The sequence below is a fragment of the Odocoileus virginianus genome, chromosome 9, assembly GCF_023699985.2.
Source record: "Odocoileus virginianus isolate 20LAN1187 ecotype Illinois chromosome 9, Ovbor_1.2, whole genome shotgun sequence".
Classification (NCBI taxonomy): domain Eukaryota; kingdom Metazoa; phylum Chordata; class Mammalia; order Artiodactyla; family Cervidae; genus Odocoileus; species Odocoileus virginianus.
Genome location: NC_069682.1, coordinates 70218077 through 70239296, shown reverse-complemented (window position 1 = coordinate 70239296; position 21220 = coordinate 70218077). Strand labels below are relative to the sequence as shown.

General features: G+C 50.7%; 1 protein-coding gene and 1 non-coding gene across 4 annotated transcripts in view; one reads left to right on the top strand and one right to left on the bottom strand.

The window, feature by feature from the left end:
- The window catches only part of SLC13A3 (solute carrier family 13 member 3), a 101405-nt gene extending 82786 nt beyond the window's left edge, over positions 1-18619 (top strand). For 2 of the 3 annotated variants that reach the window (XM_020887200.2, XM_020887199.2), the window contains 6 exons: positions 743-847; positions 2523-2620; positions 6735-6847; positions 14259-14420; positions 15546-15683; positions 16905-18619. In XM_020887200.2, the coding sequence (XP_020742859.2) occupies positions 743-847; positions 2523-2620; positions 6735-6847; positions 14259-14420; positions 15546-15683; positions 16905-17081 (793 nt within the window). In that variant the 3' untranslated portion in view covers positions 17082-18619. The remainder of the gene's footprint in view (positions 1-742; positions 848-2522; positions 2621-6734; positions 6848-14258; positions 14421-15545; positions 15684-16904) is intronic. The other variant, XM_070472727.1, reaches the window with a different exon arrangement.
- TRNAR-CCU (transfer RNA arginine (anticodon CCU)) lies at positions 11747-11819 on the bottom strand. Its single transcript has one exon. It is a non-coding gene; the product is annotated as a tRNA-Arg (tRNA).
- Positions 18620-21220: the final 2601 nt, after the last annotated feature.

Sequence of the window (21220 nt, the reverse complement as noted above, 5' to 3'; positions counted from 1 at the left end):
GCCTCTTGCCCTGGCACCGGGGCCGATACCCCGAGGACGAGCAAACCCCTCAGGCTGGACTTGGAGTGGGGACGTGTCGCCTTCCTGCCTAATGCCTGCTTTCCCTCCTGGTTCATGGGATACCTGGCCCTGCCTCAGGTGGCTCCCAGGACCTTGTTTAGTGCATGTTAAAGTGAAAATAACCAAGAGTCAGCAGGCCCACACACAAGGTCTGACTCCGCTACTAACTTCTGGGTGGCCTTGGGCAAAGCACTAACCCTCTCTGGGCCCTGCTTCCTGGTCTGTGAAAGGGGCTCACTGGGTAGATTTTTACTCCAACATCTGGGGAGCCTCTCTTCTGCCTCTGTCTGCCCCCCTCTCCACGTGCGTCCTTCTCGTATCTGCCCCATTCTGGATATATGACTGTTCCTCTCTTGCCTACCTCTCTGTTCCCGTCAGTTTCCTTCCTCTCTGTTTTTCTGACTCTGTCTCGCTTTCTTTCTCTCTGGAGTGTCCCTAGGACTCTGGGAATGATATGAAGAGTTTGCAGGGAGGCAGGCCCGATGCTCAGGAAGGATGCTGGGGGATCGTGGAAGCCCCAGGAAAGGAACCCCTTACACCCGCACTCCCCACTGCTGCTTCCGGCTCTCAGAGGCAGAGCCTGGGCCCCGTCACCGCCGGCAGGCCGCCACCCCAGGCCTTCCCTTGCTGCTGTCAGGCCAAAGCCCAAGGTCCCCGTGGTGGTCACATCTCTGTGTCGCAGGTTTGCCGAACAGGCCGTGTTCATCCTGTTCTGCGTCTTCGCCATCCTCCTCTTCTCCCGGGACCCGAAGTTCATCCCTGGCTGGGCCAGCCTCTTCACCCCTGGGTGAGACTCTGGGGACCCGTGGGATGGAGTCCCAACAGGGGAGCCTCGGGGCTGGGCTGCCCAGAGCTGAGGAGGCAGTGCTGCTGGGGAGAGCTGGGCTAGGTTTCCGCCTCTCATCCCGTGTGGTTATTACCAGTTCCTTCTTTTGCTCCCAAAAGAGCTTAGGTTTGGGTGATAAGACATCTGGGTTCTCGTGTGATAAGAGCTCTGCCTTTGGAATCAGACAAAACTGGGTTCGAATGCCAGTTCCGCCACTACAGACTGTGCAGCCCTGAGCACGTGGTTCGTTCATTCATTCGATTATTCAGCCAGTCAGTCAACTTTTACTGAGCACCTATTGGGCGCTCAGTTGCCCCACATGTGGGATCTTCCTGGACTGGGATGGAACACGTGTCCCCTGCAGGTGGATTCTTAACCACTGGACCACCAGGGAAGTCCCAAAAAACTTGCTTTTTTTTTTTAGTTTACAAGGTATCTCAGTTGTATTTCCATGTCAAACATAACAGTTGATGTTACTTTTTATCTTTTTTTTTAACAAGCAAGGGATACTTCATTATACATATATGATAATACACAATTTATTTAACCATGTCCCTACTGAAAGTGCCCCCCCATTTGTTTTTTTGCTCTTATCAGTAATGAACATCCCGGTACATAATCTGTGTACAAGAGCCCAATTATTCCCTGAAGATAAATTCCTAGATCAAGGGGTATTCACACGTAAAGTTTTGAAACGTACTGCCAGCTCCCCCTTCAGAAAGTTTATTTTCCCACTAATAGCCTGTGTTTCTCAACATCCCCATTAGATACTGTCACCCTTTTCACATTTTACTTGTCTGTTGGCACGTGTTTTCATCTGTTTCTCTATTACATTGATACTGACCATCTCTCCCAGTTTCTTGGCCATTTGAATATCCTTCTCCCCAAATGTGTGGGCTGAAAGCGCTTTTGTTGGCACTTGGCTCTGTGCTTCACTGAACTCAGAGCCAGAAATATCTGAGTCCAAGGTCATCTCTTCTACAGGCCATGGTCTGGCCCTGAGCAAGTTGCTGCTGTTCTCTGAGCCTCAGATTCCTTATTTGAAAGGGAAGATACCTGCCCCCGAGGACTGTCTCTGAGACTTTGATGGGCTTGATATCCCCACAGGACACGCTGTGGATTCTTAGAAGGTGGCAGTGAGGTTTTGAGGGGCTCTGAGGTGGCTCCATCTGGGCTCTGCCGGTGTGAGCTGCATCTCTGGGTTGCATCTTTGTGTGCTAAGCTGCCCACCCCAGGAAGAGTGCAAACAGGAGCTGAACAAATACACTCAGGGCTTCACAGGGATCCCAGTTACAGTGATGCATAAAGGTTCCACAGACTCCAGCCTTCTGTGGCTCTCAGATTCTCCCCTCCTTGATCAAATCCCTCTTCCTAGGGTCCTTGAAGTGGGAGGATAAACATTGGTTTGGCTCCAGCAGAGTCCAAACACCCCAGGGAGCTGTGGATAAAGAGCTTTCTCATCCACGGGCGGTTGGCGTCCCTGCCGAGTGCAGTGCAGAACACAGTTGGTGGCCTCCAACAGCGTCCCCTTCCCAGTGGGCCTAATTCCCTTCCACAAATCCTCATTTGCAAAGCTGCCAAACCTTGGCCTGCTGAGATGCCCAGGGTCACATGCTTTGGGGCCTTGTCCTTGTAGGTTTATTTCTGATGCTGTCACCGGCGTGTCCGTTGTCACCATCTTGTTCTTCTTCCCGTCACAAAAGCCGTCCCTCAAGTGGTGGTTTGACTTTAAAGGTAAGGTGGAAAAGGCCGGGGCGCCGGTGGTCTGGAGCGTGGTGAGCAGTGGCCTGAAGGCGGGGCCCTCCTAAAACTGACAGCCCCATTGTACAAACCTCACGGTCCTGCCTCTCGGCTCTCCCTGTCTGAGCTTCAACCACGTCTGGGTACAGAGGTGCTAGAGGTGACAGTCCAGGGCAAGGCTTAGCAATTGGAGTCTCTGGGTCAAACCCAGCTGGCTGGCTGTTTCTGTACAGTCTCTGAACTCAGAATAATGGCTTTCACATTTTTTAAATGGTTGAAAAGAATAATATATATATATATATATATATATATATATATATATTTCTGACTTGTGAACATAACATGAAATTCAGATTTCAGCGTCCACAAATAAGATTTTTAATTTCTTGAAGAAGAAATTCATGGACATTTACTTTCTTTAGTGGTGTGAGTGCCTCTACAATAGCCTCGGCTCTACCCAGAAAAACCCTGGGCCCAAAGCAAGAGCCTAAGGAGCCAGAGATGGAAATCTCCTGCTGGGTTTTAAACGGATAGGAAGCAGGGGGACTGAGGCAAACCTAGACCCAGACGTTCAGTTTCAGCCTTAGGAAATCACTGAGCACCCAAACCAAAACGTCTGTAGGCTGGCCTTCAGATCGCCAGATTATGACCCCACTGAGATTTTAGCTGGTGTCTGCAGAAGAAAGTGCCAACAGCTGCTCCCGGTGACAGAGGCCATGGCTGGCCCATCACCCTCCGAGGCTGTGGGATGAGCTCTGGGCCAGGGGTCAGGAAATAGGGGTTGTGATCTAACCATCTTCTATTGCCAGGGGAAGAAAAGTGTATTCCAGCAGCAGCTCCAGCTTCCAGGAGGAGAGGTTTGTATGTGTGGAGTATAGTGTAAGGATGAGCCAGGAGCTTGTCTCCCAGAGACCCACAGGCACTTACTGTAGAGAGGTGGACCTCAAGCCTTGGGGTCAGGTGGCTTAGACCATGGGCTTTGAGGCTGTGCCACTGAACAGGATTCAGATGTTCCCTTCCTCCCTGCTTCTCTGTCTTGCTTCCAGCTGGCTTTCCTCACCATCCACTCCCTGTATCATTTCTTGGTCTGTTCAGAGTTTCTCTGTAGCTCACACAGTAAAGAATCTGCCTGCAGTTCAGGAGACCTGGGTTCGATCCCTGGGTCGGGAAGATCCCCTGGAGGAGGGCATGGCAACCCACTCCAGTATTCTTGCCTGGAGAATCCCATGGACAGAGGAGCCTGGCGGGCTACAGTCCATGGGGTCCCAAAGAGTTGGTCACGGCTGATTGTCTAACACTTTCACTTTTTTAAACTTCTCTTTTTTTCAGAGTTTTTCCTGTTTCTGAGCTTTGGCATCTGTGTAACTCCTACTTCATTAGCGTTCCTGCCTGATTCCAGCTTCTGTTCCCTGGCATAGTGGTCCCCCTCAGAACACCCCCCCCTCACAGTACCTACTCGCAGTGCTCCTCCTGCTTCCTGCCTCCGGTTTCTGTCCCTCGAAGCATCGAGTCCCACACGCTTTCTGCTACTTTCCTAAAGGGCTGACTCTAGTGCTCAACACCCATGTCTTCCACGCGGCCTTAGAGAGTGGTCCGTCAGTTCTCATGGAGAGAAAGTGACTTGATCAAGATCACTCCGCCAGTTAAAAAGATATGGGAGGCGGACCTCAGACATCCAAGCCAAACTTGATTTTCTTCACCTTACGCACGGTCTCCCATTCCTTTGCGGGTCTGAGTGGTGCTTGCAGCCCCCTTTATGATCGCTCCTCAAGTACTGAGGCTCTGCGTCCTGGGTGCTGTGTGTGGGTGATGATGAAGAGGGGGAGGAAGGCGAGGAGGCTGCTGTGGATGACGTTGTTGAGGCGGAGAAAGAGGGGATGTGACGGAGATGTGGGTGATGGTGATCGCTTCCACTTCCTCTCTGCCCAGCAGGCTCTTTCTCCAGACATCTGAGTGGCTCACTCCGTCACTCGCTTCAGACTCTGTCCTAAGGTCACCTCCCCAAAGAAGCCTTCCCTGACTACACCATCTAGAAAAGCACTCCTTTGCACTCTCAGTCTCTTTCCTATATTTTCTTTTTAATTTTTTCATAGCGCATAAAATTTCCCAACATAATACATGTATTGATTTATCACCTGCCTCACTTATTGGGATGTAAGTTTTCCAACAGGAAGGGTTTTTCCCTGTTTTGGCCACTTCCATATCCTCAGGGGCTAGGGTAGGTCCCCAATATACTCTTGTAATTGAATGACCACGGACTCGCTCCGGCCACACCCCGTGCTGAGTCCGTTGCACACATGGCCCATGTCATTGTCCGCACTGGTCTCCAGGAAGGTACTGTTGCTCCCTTTCGCAGACCTTTGAGGCTCAGAGAGGTAGAGGCACTTGGCTCCAGTCACACAGCTGAGCGGCAGAGCCAGGACTGAATTCTAGTTCAACCTCAACGTCTGTCCCTTCAGCTCCTGCGCTAGACAGCAGAGAATAGAAGATAGAGCCAGAAGTGAGAAATTCAGTCAGAGGCTGCGTTTATAAGAAATAGCGCCAAGGGCATGGTTGGGTGGGAAGATAATAAAGGCAGTAACAGCTGACTTCACCATATGGTGAGCAGTTTTATAAACTCTCACCACTCAACTCACTCAACCTCATTATCTTAACTCACTTAAACTCATCTTCAGGACCTCCTCCCTCTGCTTGTACAACCCTTACTTTCTAGGTGGGTCACTTTTTCAGACCTTGGCTGCCTCTTTAGTGAAATACTATTTTATCACCTAAAGGCCAAGGGCTGGGCCACCTGCCTCTTCCAGCTCTGGGCTTACTCATACTTGGGTTTGGCCCATGAATCCGCTGGCGGTGTGTGACATCAGAACCACATGTATACACCCATGGGCTGCGTGCATCTCGTACGTGCTAAGTCACTTCAGTCATGTCCAACTCTTTGCGACCTCATGGACTGTTTAGTAGAGGGGCTTTATAAAGTAGCTTTGGATTGTCTTTGTTATCCAGTTAGAAACTTTTGTTTTAGAGAACCAAGCTATAAAATTTTGAAAAACACCAAAAAGAGGAAACAAAAATATCAAAGAATGTTTAACCAGGGACTGTCCTGGCAGCAGAGAAACCTTGAATGGGTCAGACCCATCCTCCTCCAGGGAGGCTGCTGGCAGCCCGCAGTGGGAAGGCCTGGTTCCAGGGAGCTTGCTCGGTGCCAGACACGGGGCTCCGTGTGTTGTATATATCATCTGGCACGTGTTTACGGAGTGACTTCCAGGTGCCAGGCAGCTGTGAACTGAACCGAAGTGTCACTCCACCCACGGCTCCATCACTGCCACAAAAGTGCCCACAAGGACCTACCAGCTTCCTTTATGGGGTCAGGGGTCAGCTGAGGAGATGGGGGCTCTGAGAGGCAAGGTCATGTTCCAGGGACCCGCAGTGGACCAAGATCCAGGAGGATGCTCTCAACGCAGGGATGACAAGCTACCACCCGTGGCCCAATCCGGCTGCCACCCGCTTTGTAAATGGAATTTCGGGGAAACGCCGCCGCGCCCACGTGTGTCTGCTCTCTCTGTGGCTGCTTCCGTGCTCCCACGGTGGCCTGACCGCAGCGGAGATCTGCAGAGCCGGGGATAGTGGCCCCTCCAGCCCTTTTCAGCAGACGTTCGCCAGCCCCTAGTTCTAGCCGCTGCGGACATCTCTGCTTTTGAAGAAATACAGTCGTCTCATAACTCCATGGACCAGACATTCCCTCGGTGTCTGCTCTCCTGAATTTCCTTCCTCTTTTTTTCTCCTCTCTGTACACGTTCAGTTATAAAGGGGACCTTCTCTTCCGTAAACGAGGGTGAAAATAGGACCTGAAAGGATGTTCTGCATGTGAACTGCACAATCCCAGAAGATTCTGACTACAGCAAATGCCCTTTCATGATGCTTGTGTGTTTTTTCCTGGAAACTCCCAAATCGGATGCTGAAGCCAGATTGTGGCTTCCTGGAGACCCCCACGTGTCCCCTCCTCCGGCTGAGGGTCCTGAGAGTGTGTTGGGTCCCTTCCCTGCCAGGGGTAGGGGGGTGGGTGGAACTGGGCATCCCCTCCCAGGCTGAGTGTCTTCTCTCCACCCAGCTCCCAACACAGAGACAGTGCCCTTGCTGACGTGGAAGCGAGCTCAGGACACGGTGCCCTGGAACATCATCCTTCTCCTGGGAGGGGGCTTCGCCATGGCCAAAGGCTGCGAGGTAAGAGGGGCAGGCAGCAGGCAGCTCGGGAAGGTGAGCGCCCGTCCTGGGGCAGCTGCAAGCGGGGGGCTGAGTGAGCCCCACCGGCCGTGCAGACACCCCCTCTCCCACGTGGGGGTGATCACAGCTCCGTGCCCTGCCTGGTGCTGCCCAGAGAGAGAGGAAAATGGTGCAGTGTGGAAGCCCGAGGAGCTGGCAGTGAGCATTATGCTAGTATTGCTGGTACTAATATCACGACCCGAGGTCCTGTGAGAACAGAGCGCTCACCCTAGCAGGCTGACCCTGCAACAGGCACTGTTCAACGCGCTCTACTCATATTAGTATATTTAAACCTGCCAGCAAGCCTATGAGGCAGATGCCACCGTTATCCCCATTCTGTAGATTAGGAAACTGAGGCACAGAGAGGTAAAGTAACTTCCCTAAGGCCACACAGCTGTGTCCTCAGGATTAGAGGCCAGGTAGTTTGGCTCTAAAGCCCAGATATTATGAATATTAACTACTTGGTGTTACTATTAATGAGGTTCTAAAGGGCTCTGTGAGCACAGAGGCAGAGCCAGGACTAGACCAAGGTGAGCGAGGGAGAGACAGAGAAGAATTTTGGGAGAAATACATTCTCAGCAGAGCCAGACCTGCTCAGTGGAGGTGCAGCCTCAGTGTCCAACAGGTGGTAACTAGTAGCTCATGAAATCTCCACGCTGACCCTCAGGGCTAGGGAATATTGTTATCCCCATTTTACAGGTAGGAAAACTGAGGCCTGGAAAAATTAAGCAGCTCTCTTAATGTCATGCAGTTGCCCTCTGCTTAGGCGCTGAGGTTTGAACTTAAGTCCATCTGATTTCAGAATCCAGCCTCTTAATGCTCAATCTTGAGAACTTCCCAAGTGCCAGGCACCTCGGGAAGTACTGCGCAAATACTGACTCCACTAATCTTCAAAAGCAGCACTGAAGCAGATGTTGTGGTTGTCCTCCTTTCAAAGATGAATCAGAGGCAACTCAAGGCTGAGTAAGTTGCCGACGTTTGTGCAGCCAGAAGCCAGCAGAGTGGTATTTGAATCCACAACTCATGAAGCTGGGCCCTACCCTACCCCCAGATTTCAAAACACAACCAGTTAAGGGTCAATCGGAAATTAAGGTAAAAGAAAGCTGAAATTACTTCTCAGCTTGTTTACTTTTTAAAATTCAGGATTTTCAAAATATCATTTATTTATTTTTATTTGGCTGTGCTGGGTCTTTTTTAAGTCATTCAATCATGTCTGATTCTTTGCAACCCCACGGACTGTAGCCTACCAGGCTCCTCTGTCCACTGGATTTTCCAGGCAAAGGTACTGGAGTGGGTTGCTGTTTCCTTCTCCAGGGGATATTCCTGACCCAGGGATCAAACTTAGGTCTCCTGAATTGGCAGGCAGACGCTTTACCATCTGAGCCACCAGTCTTAGCTGTGTCACAAAAGATCTTCCATGGCAGCACACCAATTCTCTAATTGTGACACAAGGCCTCCAGAGCTCACAGTGAGCAGAGCTAGGATTTGAACTTGTTGGACTCCTCTCACTATTGCCTCTTGCTTGGGACACATCAGGGAAGGCTTCCAGGAGGAAGTGGCATGTTAGCCAGGTCTTAGGAGGCCATGCAGGGCAAAGGTGGAAAGCGTGGATGGTGGACCCAGGCCTTCTGGGTTGGAGTTGGTCCTCCACCTCTGAGCTGTGTGCCTTCATTTCCTAATCTGTAAAATGGGCACAGTAATGGTGCCCATCGCATAGAGCTGTTACAATTACTGAGTGGATTGGAAAAGCAGAGGTTCTTGCCCGGAGCAACTCAGTGGAAATGGTGCCATTTAATAAGATGGCATGGTCCTCACCTCACCCTGAGCCTGACCCGCACTCCAGAGGTTTCTCTGAGCTCGGAGTGGAGGACAAAGCCCAGCTCACAGTGGGGGCTGGGCTGCAGGACCGCTGAGCATGCTGGAGAGGCCAGTCTGGCTCCCGGCCCAGCCTTGGGCAGCCAGCCGGGGTTTCTGTGCAACAAAGACTGTGTGTGACAGCGGCCCCCTCCACAGCCCCTGCTCGTACCATCCCCGCCCCAGGCGGCCTGTCACAGGAGGGACCAGAGTGCTCGTGGCACGTCCTATTTCCCAGCCCCTGACCAGTGCCCTCGCCGGGTCACCGCCGGGCCTCACGGGGCTTGGAGGCCCTCGGACCAGGCCACAGTGAGCCTGGATGTGTGGACGCCCACCTGCTGGTTCTGAGGGGCTGGAAGCAGACCCCAGTGCTTGCGCTGAGCTTGAGTAACTTGTGTAAATCTGCTTGATGTTCACACCAGTTTCCTCCTGCTGCAGAACTGTCCGTGACTCCCCCATGTAGTTAGACTCTAGTCTGAAGGCTTGCCTGGACCTCCAGAGAACAGCCCCCGCCCATTTCCCCGACATCAGCTCTTATCTCTGTCCCCCTGGGGCTCCTCTCCAGTCCCACTGGCCTGCTTCTCAGCCACACTAAACTCATTTGCACCCCCAGGGCCTTTGCACCTGCTTCCTCTCTCTGCCGAATGCTCTTCCCTGAGATCTCTGAGTCCTTACCCTCAGGTCTTGGCTTCAAGATCACATCCTCAGAGAAGCCCTCTCTGGCACCATATCTAAGGTAGTCTCCCCCACACACAGCCCGCCTCTCTCTCTTATCACCCTGATTACTTCCTGTAGCTGCATCTACCCCTCGGGTCTTGGGCGTCCCCGGTGGCTTGGTGGTAAAGATCTGGCTGCCAGTGCAGGAGGTGCAGGTTCAATCCCTGGGTTGGGAAGACACCACCCTCCCCAACCCTGGCCCCAGAGAAGGAAATGGCAACCCACGCCAGTATTCTTGGCTGGGAGATCCCACTGACAGTGGGGCCTGGCAAACTACAGGTCACGGGGGTCACAGAAGAGTCGGACACGACTTAGCAACTAAACAGCAAACAGCTACCCCGCCCCCCAGGAAATCCTGTTCATTTGTTTATTGGTGTCCATGAGGGCAAGGACCATATCTGTCTTCTCCATCGCTGTTCTAGGCATCTAGAAAAGTCCTGGTACCTAACATGCTCGCTCAGTATTTGTTGGACGTGACCTGTAAAATGGGATGTTCTGAGGACTGATGACATGAAGGATGGCGAGTACCTGGCAGGGGGCTGATGCAGAGGGCTTACCACTTTTATTGTTATTATAGTTTTACTGGCTCAGGAATTAAACGTTGGTCTCATTCTGGCACCTTTATGTACATCTCGTTTAATCTCTATCCGCAACAAACTTATCTACAAATATATTCAGGTGATATAAGTTGGTATTAAATCAGGGTGGAACAGACCCTATAGGCAAGTAGAAACATGTGTATTCTCCTGAATCCCTCATTTTCTGCTGGAGAGTTATTATTATTGCTGTTCTTACTGTTCTTATCATTTTATTGAAGAGGTAGCATTATGAAGTAAGAGCCAGATTCTGAGCACAAAATTCCAAACCCATTTCACTTATTTGAGCATATCACAACCTTTGTGCTTCGGTTTCTTCAACCGTAAAATATAGAAAACTGCACTGCTTCATCCCTGCCAGGTGGCACAGTGGTAAAGAATCTGCCTACCAATGTAGGAGATGCAGAAGACACAGGTTTGTTCCCTGGAGGAGGGCATGGCAACCCACTTCAGTATTCTTGCCTGGAGAATCCCATGGACAGCAGAGGCTGGAGGGCTACAGTCCATGGGGTCACAAAGAATTGGAACGACTGGGCACACTCACCCACATCGCCACTCCTTCGTGGACTTGTTCTGAAGATTAATAAGTTAATGTTATCAAAGTACTGAGGAGAGTTCTCAGCACAGAATAAGCACTGTATTAAGTGTTTGTTAAATTAAATAAGTAATAGTAAGCCCTGTTTGGTACTTATTATATATAGGAATTGTTTTTACCTGTACTTTGAAGAAAGCAAGGAACAGAGACATTCATTAATTTGCCCAATGCCACACAGCTTGTAAGCGGTACAGTGGTTTGAATGCTCATGTATGCACATGAAGTGTTTTCTTCTTTTCCTTTAGTCAAGTTCACTGGCTCTCTCCACTTAAGAATTCTATTTTTTTACTATCAGTCTTTTGTAAAATATTTATTTTATTACTTTATTTATTTATCTAATTTGGCCTCACTGGGTTTTAGTTGTGGCATGCAGGATCTTTAGTTGCATCTTAACTGCAGGACCAGCAGGCAAGTCCGTACCCGAGAACTCTTATGTCGAGTTGTGCACACACAGCTGAGCCTACTGTCTTTTATGAGGCCTTTAAAGAGATTTTTCAAGGGTTTCCTATTTAGATTTCAACCTGAAACATTTCACTTCTACCATAACACCCTCCTTTAAGATCTGATCCTTCCGTATATCAGCGAGATCAGGAAGAAAGGACCTCATGGAAGTGAGAAAGGAGGAGAAAGAGGGGTCACCGTCCTGCCAGCTCCGCCTTCCCCTCTCATCCTGCATCAGTGGCCTCAGGCACCTCTTGGCATCCCTGGGGGCTGTAAGGAACGGTTTGACAACCACTCCTCAAGGCAGTTTCTTGAGTGTCCCACCACCGCTGGCATCTTGTGACTTGATGCCACTAATGGCCAATGAAATGTTTTGGGCACTCACCTGGCACCCAAGCACTTTTCTAAGTGCTTTAGAGATTAGTTCCTTTTCTCCCAACCATAACCCCCTAAAGTGAAAGTGAAAGTGAAAGTCGCTCCATCATGTCCGACTCTTTGCGACCCCATGGACTTCTCCAGGCTAGAATACTGGAGTGGGTAGCCTGTCCCTTCTCCAGGGGATCTTCCCAACCCAGGAATCAAACCCAGGTCTCCCGCATTGCAGGCGGATTCTTTACCAACTGAGCCACAAGGGAAGCCCAAACGTTGGAAAGCAGCTGCCCAACGTGGGTCTCGAACCCACAACGCTGGGATTAGGAGTCCCATGCTCTACCAGCTGAACTAGCCGGGCACTTATGTAACCCCCGAGGACAAGCACTATCGCATCTCAGTTTACAGATAAGGAACCGAGGCACAGAAAGGTTAAGTTACTTGCGGAGGAAGACGCAGGAGGAATGGATGAAGGCGGGGGGGACGGGGGACAAGCCTAATCTGCTTCCAGAGCCCTTTGTCCTCACCCCCTGGCCATGCCCCTCTGCCCTTGCGGGTCCCTGGGAAAACCTGTGGCTGTGTTTCCATGGAAACAGAGCTTCTGATTCCTAAGAGAACAGGAAAGGGCAGGTGAAGCCCCCTGAGTCCCCCCGAGAGCAGCTGGGGGGTCTCCTCTCTCGTGAAGCTGCCAGACCTTCCTCCGGGCCCCCGAGTGGCTGGGGGGAAGTTGGCTGGGAGCCTGGCACCCAGAGGCCCGGCTACAGGGAAGCTCTTGGCTCCTCATTCATCTAAGTCATTAATATTCCCTCTCTCCAGCCCTTCTCCATTTAATTACATACACTGCCATCAGTCTCTTTGCCAGAGCCGTGGCCTCTGAGAAAAACTAGTGGCCCCATTTTCCCCTGCAGAGTTCCTTGCGCCATAGGAGGGGCCGGGGTCTGGACTCTGCCATGCACTATAATTTCCAGGTTATCAAACATTGCGGATGTGGAAGAAGAACCTTTTTATAAGGTCTCTTCTAGGGAAAACTATCTTTAAGCATTTATTATTCATTCCTTGAAGGTAACTTTTAAGTCATGGCGTCAAATAAAATAATTTATTTGTGTCAAAACAGTATACTATATTCTAGAATCCACTATGAAAGCTTAGTTTCTAAGCTTTGTCAGCAAAGCTGTCTAAATTTGTCAGCAAATTTTCTATTCAACACAAAAGAAATGCATACATGTTCTCTGATAAGCCAAAGTGCGTTAGTACCAGAAGATATTGCACTGATAAAAGGGCTGTGGTAGACATACACTTGGCCAAATGTTAGGGGTCTAACCCAACCCTGGCCTTGATCCGCTCCTAAGCCTACAACTGCTTTATCTTTGTCAAGAAAACGACCTACAGGTGGCGCCCCTGTAGCCTTATTGGTATATTGCCGCGTAGCACCACCAGGGGGCAGCATCGAGCACAATTTTACATCCGTTTTCCGCTTTGGGGACTTAACGAAGGTGCGTTGGATTCTGGGTTATTAAGGTTAGGATACATTTGAGGCCTGGAGGGCAGAATCGGGAGAGTATCATTATTAAATACCCGCAAGTAGAGTAATTCCTGGAGAAGTCAGCAGAGAGAGAGAGAGAGAGCTTGGAGATAATTCTGCAGCATTGATGGCAGGTGGAGTCTGGAGTCAGAGAGGGGACAATCGACCTTGTCTTCACTGCCCTGGAGAGCTGTGGTCAGCTCTGGGCACTGCCCTTCATTAAGAGGCACAGTGACAGTCTGGTGTGTCCACTGGAGAATACGTAGTGACAGGGTGCTTTGCAGGAGAATGTTAGTATACTGACTCCATGACCCTGAGTGCAAAATACATCTTAAGTCAGTACTTTGGGGACACTGAGCAAGTCACAAAAACTTCACCAAGTTAGGATTCCTTCTCTGTAATATGGGAAGGAGTGTTTACTTTGCTGAATGGTTAGTGATTCTTGTGCTAATGAATAATAATACAAATAATAATGGCAGTGTTTGTGCACCATCATTGTAATAATCATCATAAATGTCTTTATTGGTAATCTTATTCATTGTGCTGGCCTTCACTGGTGGCTCGGTGGTAAAGAATGTGCCTGCAATGCAGGAGACATGGGTTCAGTCCCTGAGTTGGGGAGATCCCCTGGAGAAGGAAATGGCAACCCGCTCCAGTTTTCTTGCCTGGAGAATCCCATGGACAGAGGAGCCTGGTGGGCTACAGTCTGGGGTTGCAAAGAGTCAGACACGACTTAGCAACTGAGCATTCACACATTCACTGTGTTGTATTTGACCTCTAGCTGATGCGTGTTTTCTATTATATATGATATGTATATCATATATATTATATATTTAATATGTACTGATTCATAATAATTATAAATTTTAATAATGAATATTTTGTATAAATATGTTAATATTTTTGGAAGTGATAGCTATCATTGGAGGGATGAGAAGATTTAACAGTTCCAGTGCCCCTCTCCCACTCAAGTCAGGGCTACCCGAACCAACCGAACTACCGGGAGAACCGCATGGATTATTTGAAGGACCCAGGGGTGTGGGCCCTGGGCCTGTGGAGTATGGAGTAGAGAGCAGCTCAGGAAGCAGAGAGGCTGATCGAATATGTGACCTTGGGCAGGTGACCTACCCTCTCTAAACCTCAGTCAACCTGAATGTGAAAGGGTGCAGTTGTCGTCGCTGTGGCCAATCCTAACCGCTTCCACCTGGCCCAGGCTCGGGGGTGGCAGCCGGCGGTGGGCTGGGTGTGAGGAGGTGCTCTTGCTTCCTCCCTCCACAGGAGTCGGGGCTGTCGGCGTGGATCGGCGGGCAGCTGCACCCCCTGGAGAATGTGCCCCCGGCGCTGGCCGTGATGCTCATCACCGTGGTGGTCGCCTTCTTCACCGAGTTCGCCAGCAACACGGCCACGATCATCATCTTTCTGCCTGTCCTGGCGGAGCTGGTGAGGGTCCTGACAGGGTCCTGGGACGGGAGGGCAACATCCCTCCCCAACACAGGCTCACCAGTCTCGTCCCTGATCCTGGGAGCTCCACGGGGGGCCACAATTGTCATCATTCTCGTCCAAAATGCATAAACGTGTCAGAACTGTGATTTTTTAAAAATCCTATCTTTTTTTTTCTCTAAGAAATGCATAAACAGTAAATATTTTCAAAGCACACCAGAAGGTCTCCTCTGGGAAAAGCAACCCTTAGTGACATAAAGAGTTTTCTAGGAAAATAGAAATGACCAAATATGGACTAAAAAGAAGTGGAAAATCTGAGTAGACAGACAACCATAGCAGAAATCCTAACAGGAGGCAAAGTTCTAGCTTCCCTTTAAAGCAGGGTTTCTCAGCACTATGGACATTTGGGGCTGGAGAATTCTGTTATGTGAAGCTCTCTGCATTGTAGGATGTTTAGCAGCATCCCTGCTCTCTCCTACTTGTTTGGACCATTTGAGAAGGACCAGGCAGAGGGCGTGAGGTTTTAGAATTGTGATTCTCAATGTGTGGTCCCAGCACATTTTCAAAATTCTCAAAATGTGGACCAGCATGTCAGCATCACCTGGGATCTTGTCAGAAATGCAAATTCTTGCTGCCACCGCCCCCCCCCCCCGCCCCCGCAACAAACCCCACACATGCTGACCCAGCAGCTCTGCGAGAGGTGGGGCCACCAGCCCTCCAGGTGACTCTGTTGGAGAGGGAGTGTTCTAGAATAGTTTCCCCTGCCCATCCTCCCTGATAAACCTGCAGGTCCTCCCTGATAAACCTGCACGTGGCCTTGGAACGTTGCTAACCCAGGAACGTTCTCTCTTGTCTCCCTCTGTATGGTTCTCTTCTTGTCTGTGTCTCTCCCTCGGCCTGTGTGTCTGTATTTCTGGCTGCATTTCGCTCCGTGTGTCTTTAAATTCATCTTCTCGTTTGTTTCTCTTGTTCTCTGTCACTCCGCGCATCCCTGTCCGTACATCTCTGGCTCTTTTCCTGTCTCTCCGTCTGTCGCCGTGTCCCTCGCTTTCCTCCTGTCTCCACCTCCCGTGTGGTTTCTCTGTCTTTCTCTGCTTGGGTCTCACCCCTGACTTCCGGGCCCAGGCCATCCGTCTGCGGGTGCACCCCCTGTATTTGATGATCCCTGGCACCGTCGGCTGCTCCTATGCCTTCATGCTCCCAGTCTCGACGCCCCCCAACTCAATCGCCTTCGCCTCCGGACACTTGCTGGTCAAAGACATGGTGAGTCCAGGCATATTCTAGCAGAGGCCCTGAGAGGTGGGTGGACCAGGGGTGGGCAAGGTATCAAGGCAGGACTCCCGCTCTCCCCTGCCCCCCAGTTCCTGAATAGGTCATTCTGAGTAGGACCAGAATTGATAACTTCTAGCAAGCACTCTGGGATGATTGCATAGGCGATTTCAGGAAGCGCTGACTCAGTCACTGCTTTCCAAAGCTTGCCTCAGAGACAAGGACCTTCCCCTTTCTCTGGGCACCGCCTGTTTTCTGACTTGTTTGGCCAAGCGCTCTGGGCCCAGCAGCATCTCTAGGGGAGATGGAGCAGCAACCACACCAGGGATGTGGGGGTGCACCTCGGTGCCGGGTCACCTGGACAGGAGACAGAAGCTGAGGACAGTTGCGGGGGGCGCGGAATCCCAGGTTTAGCAAGGCTCTCCTCCAACCTGAGCCTCTTCCTCGGCCTGCTTCCCACCGCCCTTCCACCTCCACTGGCTGCCTGGGATGATTGCACCATGGAGTTTGGGGACTGCAGGCCCTAAACTGGTGCGGCAGACAAGCGGGATCTGCTCAGTTGGTTCCCAGCTGAGGTAGGGTCTCCAGGCACAGAGACCCCAGCAGGACAAAGGGAGAGAAAACGAGAGTGAGAGGCAGGAAGCGCCGACAGCAGAAAGGCAGCAGGCACCCGGGAAGACAGACATTCATTCATTCGTTGGTCATTCACTGTACAAGTGTTTGCTGAGCACATTCTTCGTTCCAGGCGCCGGGGTGGTGCAGGGTAGGGGAGACAAAGGCCTGCCTCCAAGGAGACAGGAAATGCAGAGCAGGGGATGTTTAATGATCAAAGCAGGTTGTTTTCAAGTTGCGTGATGCTGGGTGAGCCAACTGCTCTGAGCCTCGTTTTCCTCTTCTATAAAATGGGAATAATAATAAGAATTACCCTAAAAGGGTTGCTTTCAGGGTAAATGACATAGCTCTATGACAACCGCATGGCACAGCGTCTGGCAGCTAGAAACCACTCAACGAAAGGGGACATTTTCAGCTCCTTGAGGGTCAGCCTAGGGCGGTAAAGATGGAAGGCTATTGGGTATCAACCGTCCTGGGTTTGTGTTCCCCCTCCATCTCTCCCCAGCTGTGCCATCTTGGGTGAAAGGCTTTCTGACTCTCAGGTTCCCCATCTGTATAATGGGCCTCGAGTAGAACCCTCCCTCACCCTGGGCTCCCTTGCAGGTGCGGACAGGACTCCTGATGAACCTGATGGGCGTCCTGCTGCTCAGCTTGGCCATGAATACTTGGGCACAGACCATCTTCCAGCTGGGCACCTTCCCGGACTGGGCCGACATCCACTTAAGCAACGTCACAGCACTGCCATCCAGCTTGGTTAACGGCACATATCGGACCCTCTGAGCCCCCTCAGGAACTCTGTTCGGGCTGGGCCCTCCCAGAGCGTTTCGCCATCCTCTGCTGCTGGGACCCCACAGGCTGATCAAGCAATTCTTCTCTGTGATCCAGTACACAGCAAGCAAGGGTGACTTCCAGTGGTCCACTTGGGTCCACAGTCTCGTTATCTAGGATACCTTCTTGTCTCCCACACAGTTCAGGGAGCTGCTTCCTCCCAGTTCTGTTGCCTGAGAAACAAGCTCCTTTATCTCTGAGTTGACCTGTGGTTAGGATGCAAGAAAGCCCAGTTTCAGCAACAGTAAGCCAATCCGGAATGGCGTTTGTCTTGAACAGCTGGGGCAGGAGGCACCGCTAGCATCCCTCACTGATGATGCAAGGTTACCATCTGGAGAGAGCATCCTGCCTTTAGGGGTCGCCTTCCTTCAAGAGGCCGGGGATGCCGTGTCCCAGTCCAGCTATTCCAGCTGTTCCCAGCTGGTGTGTGCTCTGCTTGGTGGGGGCCCTTTCTGTACCAGTTGTTTGAATAGCGCCTCTGCTGATACCCAGAAGCCAGGGTTATTTTCAGTCCCTGGAGACAGGGGGAGGGACAGATGACCCCTGAGGACATGGAGACTGCACAAAGCCTCTCTGCTGTTTCTCTGGGCTCCCGAGCACACAAGGGGAGTTCTAGACCTTTCTACCCAAGCTTTTTCGGATTTTCCTGATTGTCTGAATTTTCCTGATTAGTCTGAATCAGTGTGGCCACAGTTCCAGGGTCAGGCCAAGTGTGGGCCATGCCCCCTAACAGATGGCCCATGGCTCCTCCAGCCAGGCGCCTCCCACACGGGCCTTCCTGGCTGCCGGCTTCTTCTTGTTCCCGGAGCCGCTCTTTTCCTCCCCACCACCATCCCAGGTGGTAAGCATGTGTGATTAGCAAGGGCCACATTTTCCAGGGGAGAGAGAAAAGTCAAAAGAGAAATCAAGGCCTTGTAAAATGTCCAGTGTCTTAGGCAGGGAAACCCCATAATCCTCTTCTACAGACAAGGATAGCATCCCCTGAGCTGGGGGCTAGTGGGGCCTGTGCTGAAGGATGTGCTCCTTCCATGTTTCAAGTGGGAGCATCTCAGCTTTCCCCAGCCCCCGGGAACAGTGCAGTTTGGACACCCGACAGGCGCTCAGGAAGTGTCTGTGCAATCAGCGGCCAGGCATGAGCCCAGAAAGCTCACGGCCCCCGCTTCCTACTCCTCCGGGGGATGTGGTTCCCCAAGCAACTCAGCTGAGGAGCCACACCCCATACGTGTGAGTCATGGATGTTTCCCTGGGAGCGGCAGTGAGAAGAGGCTCCTGTTCTTCCTGCCGGGGGGTCCTTCAGGATTTAGTCACAGTTACAGACCACCGGGATTGGGGGGTGCCCTCCCATAGGATGGGGTGGGGGATGCCCTCCCATAGGAAGGGGTAGGGGAGAAGTTCATTCACAGAGAAACCCAAGGGGCTTATCACCAGATGAATCGTGATTTCAAATACTTCTGATCAAAAATGCTGTAAAATAAAGAATGTTAATCAACCCTAGGCCTGGAAATCATTTGCCTTGGTGGCCATAAAAGAACTGCAAAGCCCCACATTCTGGAACTTGGGGTTTCACAGCAGAATTGATCTCATGTCCTTACTGCTCTCCTTTCTCCACGCCACTTCAACCACACACTCCAGCTCTCCTGCCTCAGGGCCTTTGCACATGCTGTTTCCATTGCCTAGAACACTTTGCTCCCAAATATATGCCTGTTTCCTCACTTTATTCAGGCCTCTGCTCAAATGTCACCTCCCCAGAGAAGCTTTCTTGACCATCGGGTCTAAATATCACCTCATTACTTTTTATCCCCTTATGCTGCTATGGTTTTCTAAGTATTTAGTCAGGATGCTGTATTATTTATTTTCTTGTTTATTAATTTTCTCACCTTCTAGAATATAAGCCTATGAGAATGCAAACTTTCTTTTGTACAGTGCTGTAAGTCCAGTACTTAGAACAGTTTCTGGCACATAGTAGGTGCTCAGTAAATAGTTGATAAATAAATCTATGCTAGAAATTATGACAAAACAATCTCACTGTTTAATCCAGGTTATTTGGCTTATTTTTTTATTCATTTATTCTTCCATTTATTCATCCAACAGTATTAATTTAGAACTTATTTCATGTTAGTTCACTGTCCTTAGCCACATAGCTCTTAGCCCAGGAGACAGAGAGTAGACAGGTAAACAAATAACGTGACTCTGGGTCATAATATGGGCTAAGAAGAAAATGAACTGGCCAGTGTGATAAACCTACTCTGAGACTATGTTAGCTGGGGTGGTCAGGGAGGACTTCTCTGAGGAGGCGGCACTGGACCAAGGCCAGTAGGAGTCAGCCATGTGCTCACCATACTGTGGGAGGAAGGGGGATGTCAGGGGTGGTACAGAGTCATTAGAAATATACCAGTAACTCATCTGTAACACACAAGAAATACCCAAAAGTCAAAAGAGACAAAAACAAAGCACTTAATTACCTGTGGTTACATAACAAATCAGCCCAAAGTTCAGGGCCTAAAAATGCGACATATTTCTGCATTTAGTCAGAGTTCAGCAGGTATGGTTTTATCTCTGCTGTACATGGTGTGGGTGGGGCCACTCATCTAGGGGTTTTGCTGGAGCTGGAATGTCCATGGCGGCTTTGGACACCCCAAGGGTCATGTGGCTTCTCAGGAGTTCAGCCTGGGCTACTGTACATGACAGTGGACTTCTCAGAAGGCAAAAGCAGAAGCCACAAGGCCCCTTAAGGCCTGGGCTTGGGAGTCCAAAACATCATTAGGTCAAAGCAGGTCACAGGGTTAGCCTGGTTCAACGGGAGGGAAATAACTCCGCTCCTTGATGGGAGGCGTGTCACCCACAAACAGGGGAGAAGGTGGCTGACCACCAGTTTTGGAAGCCTTCCATCCTGGCACGCAAGAGAAAACGGAGTGAAAGATAGAAATGTACCATTCTGAAAAGGGATGTGCAAGTGGCCAGCAGGTGTCTAAAGAGATGCTCAAATCACTTGTAATCAGATATGTGCGAGTTAAACCACAACGCACCCATCAGACTAGCAAAAACTAGAGAAATAGACAGTGAGTGATGGCGAAATGGGAAGATGCAGAAACCCTCGTGTTCTGTTGGCAAGACAGCGGACGATAGTCATTGTCTTGGCAAGCACCTTGGCAGTCATCAGGAAGATCCACTATCGGCATTCCCTGTGGCCCATCCTATTCTTGGGCTTATATCCCAGCAAAATTATCCCCTGCATCCCTGAAGAGACAATATAGGAGGATATTCATGCCAGTGTTGTTTGAGGTGCCAAGGAGCTGGAGGCCGTCACTGGAGAATGGGGGGTTATTTCACACTGTGGAAACATGGCCACAGGTAGAAGTGATGAAATGTGGAGTGATAGGACACGGAGAGATTTCAGCATGTACATCAAATGGAAGAGTAGAGTCGTGTGGGCAGAGGAGTGGAAACCCTGATGGGAAATGGGGGCGAGGGGAATAAAAGTCATTGAGGAGGCGTTCAATGAACCGCATTGGACACCTGGCTCCACCCATATCCTCTCTCTGACCTTAAGCAGATCCTTGTCTGTTTGGACTTTGGTTTCCCCATCTGAGAGATGGGCATCATAGTCAGGGTCTCAAAAAGAGACGGTAAACACATAAACTAGCTCATGTGAGGAGATTTTAGTAGAAGGTCTAGTTGCAAGGTGTGAGCAGATGGTCGTTTATGGGAACCACAAGAAAAAGCATGGACCCTGGTGGTGGTGGGAGGTAGGACCAGCCACGGAGAAACACCTTCCAGCCTGGGGGCTCAAGGACAGATGCTGACCTGAAGCTGGCAACTTTAGTCCAGGGACATATCCTGTCCTTTGTGACCCCATAGGGAGGTAGCCACCCTGGATCTCTCTCCCCTTTCTCTCTCAGCTCTCCTGGGGCTCCCCAACCCAGATGTATTGGTCAGGGTACTCCAGAACCAACAAGATGCATACATATGGAAAGAGTTGCAGTTCAAGTCTAAAGCGAGTCTGATGGCAGAATCCCCTCCTGCTCAGGAGATGTCAGTCTTTTGTTCTATTTGGGCCTTTGGCTGATTAGACGAGGCCCACCGCACAGGGT